The 4,524-nt window shown below is 41.7% G+C and overlaps 1 protein-coding gene across 1 annotated transcript; it reads right to left on the minus strand.

Moving 5' to 3' along the window:
- Window positions 1-822: 822 nt before the first annotated feature.
- Window positions 823-3,843, minus strand: RLK4 (receptor-like protein kinase 4). The gene has a single exon (XM_006827467.4). The coding sequence runs from the start codon at window positions 3,815-3,817 to the stop codon at window positions 1,445-1,447; it is 2,373 nt and encodes a 790-aa protein (XP_006827530.1). The 5' UTR covers window positions 3,818-3,843; the 3' UTR covers window positions 823-1,444.
- Between the last annotated feature and the right edge of the window lie 681 nt (window positions 3,844-4,524).

The following is a 4,524-nucleotide window of genomic DNA, read 5'->3' on the forward strand; positions in this document are numbered from 1 at the left end:
CCAATGTTGTCATATTTGCTTCACTTTTTCGATTTGGTGAAAAAAATGAAACAAATTTTTGCTTTGGCCAATTTAATAGAAGATTTCAGGCTTTTTTTAAATTTAATATAAATAAATTAAATATTTATATAATATATATATATATATATATATATATATATATATAAATAATGAAAAAAATAAAACAAAATAAAACATAAAATAAAATACTTTTATAGAACTATTTCTATGCTGGCCACAGCAAACCAGAAGAAGACCCGAGTCATATCCCAAATCTGGCCAAAAAACCCGAAGCGGCCCGAATCTAACCAGAACAACAGCACCCGGCTTCACTTCTATTCGGTTTATGCCCAAAATCCGAAGGCTTCGACTTCTTCAACCAAAGCGAAGCAAATTTTATAGCATTGGTCTAAACTATCCATTTGCCCTAAAAATAAGTGTTCACCATTATTTTAGTTTCAAATTTCATTGTGATGTTGAAAATTGATTTCAGAGCTATCATGAAATTATGTTGCCGAAAGTACTTCACGAAGACTCTGGGTTAGGCTTTATTTTGTTTTCATAAAACCTATGCCTTGTAGAAACTTCATCAAATAAAAAAAAAACAAGTCTAGAAAAACTACAAAGTCTACTTACGCACTGACGAAACTAACTTCTTCCTTATTTTTCTTTCTTTCTCCTTCTCATCTTTCTCTTTCTTCTCTGGTTGCCTTTGTAATTTTTCATTCCCTCTTTCTTCTCTGGTTGCCTTTGTAATTTTTCATTTTCCCAATGAAATTACTGTTTAAAAAAAAAAAAGAAAAAAAAAAAAAGAGCAAAGTCTACTTCAATCGAGTTTACATCTTTCTTAAAGATAAAGAACTTTACTCCACCCACAAAAAATAAAAGAAAAAAAAGGAAGAAATTTGGAACTACTAACAAAATCCCTCCTATCGAATCTTACACGAATGAAAAACAACAAAAGGAAATCCCTTCTTACAACATATTACAAATAAATCAAACTTGCTGAAAGCCTTCCACCCATTCTTAGAATGGGAGATGGCGGCAAAATAAAGCGCAGGTCTTTCCTCCTTTACGCCATGGACAATCCACCCAAAAACCATATTCTTTTTTTTCTCAACGCTCTCTCTCTCTCTCTCTCTAAACAACATCATCTCTCTCTCTCTAAAAAAACATCATCTCTCTCTCTCCATCCATGTTTTCAGTCACAATATTAAGATGGGTGGCTTGGATTTCTCTCTTTCCAGCAATCACATTTAGCTTTCTCTCTCTAGAATCTCTCCCCCTTCCTCTTTCTCTCTCTAGGATGGGTCTCTCCCTCCCTGGTTCTATCTCTCCACCAATTACACGGATCTCTCTCTCTAAAATCTCTCTTTCTCTCTCTAGGATTGGTCTCCCTTCTCTCGCCACCACTATCCCAGCACCATTTTCTCTCTCTCTCTCTCTACACAGAGCATGAGGATTCTGACCCTGGACTCCCCCTCACCACCTCCTCCTCCGCCACCAGCGCCTTAAGCGACCGCGGCTGAGGCGGCACCCTCACCTCCACTGTCCCCTGCACCATCTTCACCACGTCCCCCATCGCCGGCCTCTCTTTCTCCTCATCTTGTATACACCACACCGCCACCCTACACAACCGCTCTGCCTCCGCCCTATCAAACACCGACCCCAGCCTTCCATCCACCACCGCTCCCTCCTCCCCCTCAGCCACCCTCTCCGACGCCCATGCCGGAAAACACCACTCCTTTGCTGGCAAACTCACTGGAAAATCACTCTGCAAATTCCGACGACCTGAAACTATCTCCAAAAGCGTCATGCCGTAGCTGTAAACGTCGGCTTTTGAAGTAATGGGAAGACCAGCTATCCACTCCGGTGCTAAATAGCCTCTGGTTCCTCTTGTTGTGGTGGCCACTCTGCTGAATTCTCGACCTAAAAGCTTCGCCATGCCAAAATCTGAGACCTTTGCGGTGAAATCATGGTCCAAAAGGATGTTCTCTGGTTTGATATCACAGTGAATTACGGTGTCTCTGCACTCTTCATGGAGATAGGCAATTCCTCTCGCTGAACCTAAAGCTATTTTGAATCTGGTTTCCCAGTCTAGGGTTTTGGTTGACTCTTGATTGAAATAAGAGCTTAATGGACCATTCACCATGAAATCATAGACCAGAAGGCGATTCAAGTTTTCAGAGCAAAAACCTCGAAGTCGAACTAGATTAACGTGTTGCAGGGTTCCGATGGTGAGGATTTCATTGATGAATTCTTTCTCGCCTGAAACTCCTGGTTTCTCTAAGCGTTTTACTGCGACTTGGGAAGAATCGGGCAAAACACCCCTGAAAACCACACCAAAACCGCCATGGCCAAGCTTCTCTGAGAACCCTCGAGTTGCAGTATCGAGTTCTTTGTAAGAGAAAACCCTAAGACCTGAGGCTGAGATATCAGCCATTCTTCTCCTTTTTGAGCGCCTCCTCTTCCAAATAATGGCTTGTAAAATCAAAGCTCCGGCCATAACTAAAGATAGAGCACAGAGACCTGCTATCAAAGTACGACTGGTTTTTCGGCAGTTTTCACCGGAAGTTATATAGAAATCCTGCGAAACCTTGACGGAAAGTACCTTTCCCGGCGACCCCGAGGTCAGGTTCTTCACATTGAAAAACCCTCCGTATAAATTTTCACAAAAAGCAATGTCTTCACTGTACGTGAAACCCAAGCAAGAACAATTTCTCAAACAACTTTCCCGGCAAGTTTTCGGGTCGCCAGAGAATGACACAGTGGCCTTTGAGCTGAAAGCCATTAACCCCATGTCAACAAACTTATCGTTTTCACTACATTCAAAAGAGTGGTCGCGTATGCAACCGTCACTGTAATCACCGGAATCCCAGCCGGAAATTTTTTCCGGCGAGAATCCCGCCATACAGCTGCAGGTTTTCCGGCCACTTGGGTCGATGCAAAACCCATTTTTCCCACAAATTCCATAAACATCACAGTGGTTCTCTGGTCTAGACCAAAACATATACCAGTTATTGATTTGAGAAGACCATGTTTGCTGCTTCATCACGCCTGAAAAATCAATGTAAAATCGGCTAAATGGCCGGAGATTTGGATCTGGCTCTGTATACACAAAGTAAGCATTAGGTGTGTATGCATTCATAAACCTGAAATCGTAGATATACTTCACTGTCATTTCTGGTATGCCGGAAAATGAATTACGATTCCATTTTCCGGAGGTCCAGTAAACCTCTCTATCTTCATACAAGAGAACAAACTGGCCGTATTCTAGCGGCTTTAGCCGGAAAATATATTTTCCAGCAGCCGGATTGGTGGGGCTTTCCCAGCTTACTAAGCTATGATTCACCGTAAAATTCATTTCAGGAAGCCATGAATCAGTAGGGTAATCGAAGCTTTGCCAAACCAGTTCCCTCTTTCTATTAAACAGAACCAGGTTTCCTGTATCAAAGAGCCCCGTCCTCGAAGCTTTGTCATGATTTGTTGTGGCCCAAATCGAGTTATTACCCGAATCAAAGATTGTAAGCTTCCCGGCCATCAGTTTTACAGTTGCAGAGCTTGGGTCTTTAATGGGGTTTTCTCTGTTCGCTACCCAAACGTAGGTTTTGATAGGGATCGCGCCGTACCAGATACCCAAGTACCAGAGCGAACCACCATTGGGGCTGAAGAAGCCGAGCTCGAAGGTCCCGTTCCTGCTCTTTAATGTCGAATTTCCGGCGATTATGGCGCCGGAAAGCGCAGAAACAGTTGAAAAATAGAAGAAAAGGTGGAAAAATCCGGCTAAAATTTCAGAGATGGAGGTTTTAGACGCCATAGGTGACTGGAAAAAAGAAGCTATTTTTCTTGGATTAGACCGCCCTTAATGTGCAGCACTGGTGATTCGAAAACGACGAAAGGCGAGCAATTTTTATGGGAAAGAAAAGACGGCCGCTTTTTGAAAAGCGGGAGTAAATTTTGGTGTAATGCTTTATCCCGGTAAAACTGACGAGAGTACCCTTACGAACGGCAGTCATGGTCGGTGGTATATGCGATTCGGAGGTACGTGGCCCGGTCCCCGTCCTTTCAAAACTAGGGTCTGGGTGGGTTATGAAATGTGAGGATTCGGTAAGGACTTAAAAAAATTACGGTCTACCAACAACAGACAATGGTAAAAGGCTGGCAATGATCTAACCAGGACTAATCGAACCCGATCTGTACCTGTAGTTATAGGTTATTTGATGGCAATCTTGTGTTTTAAAAGTCATACTACAGCCAATTTGAGTACATGGAAATCTAATACGTAACAATAAAAAGATATTATTCGAGATTTTTTCAAAAATCACGAAATCTATTAAGCATTCACAAAATCCATTTTGCCGTAAGAGGGGTGAAAGAAGTAAAAAATCTATTAACAGATTGACGAAGAATATTTGGAAATCTTTCGCGTGTCTCTCAGATCTATCCCCACTTGGAAAAATATTTCTCTCTTAAATATACACTCTCTCACGCATACATTATAATAGAAAGTGAAAATAGGGGATA

Source organism: Amborella trichopoda, chromosome 7, assembly GCF_054954075.1.
Source record: "Amborella trichopoda isolate Santa Cruz 75 chromosome 7, AtrichopodaSantaCruz75HAP2 v2.0, whole genome shotgun sequence".
Taxonomy (NCBI): Eukaryota; Viridiplantae; Streptophyta; class Magnoliopsida; order Amborellales; family Amborellaceae; genus Amborella; species Amborella trichopoda.

Bases quoted from the DNA above. Each gene is read 5' to 3' on its own strand.
- RLK4 (XM_006827467.4), bottom strand. From the start codon at position 3,817: ATGGCGTCTAAAACCTCCATCTCTGAAATTTTAGCCGGATTTTTCCAC.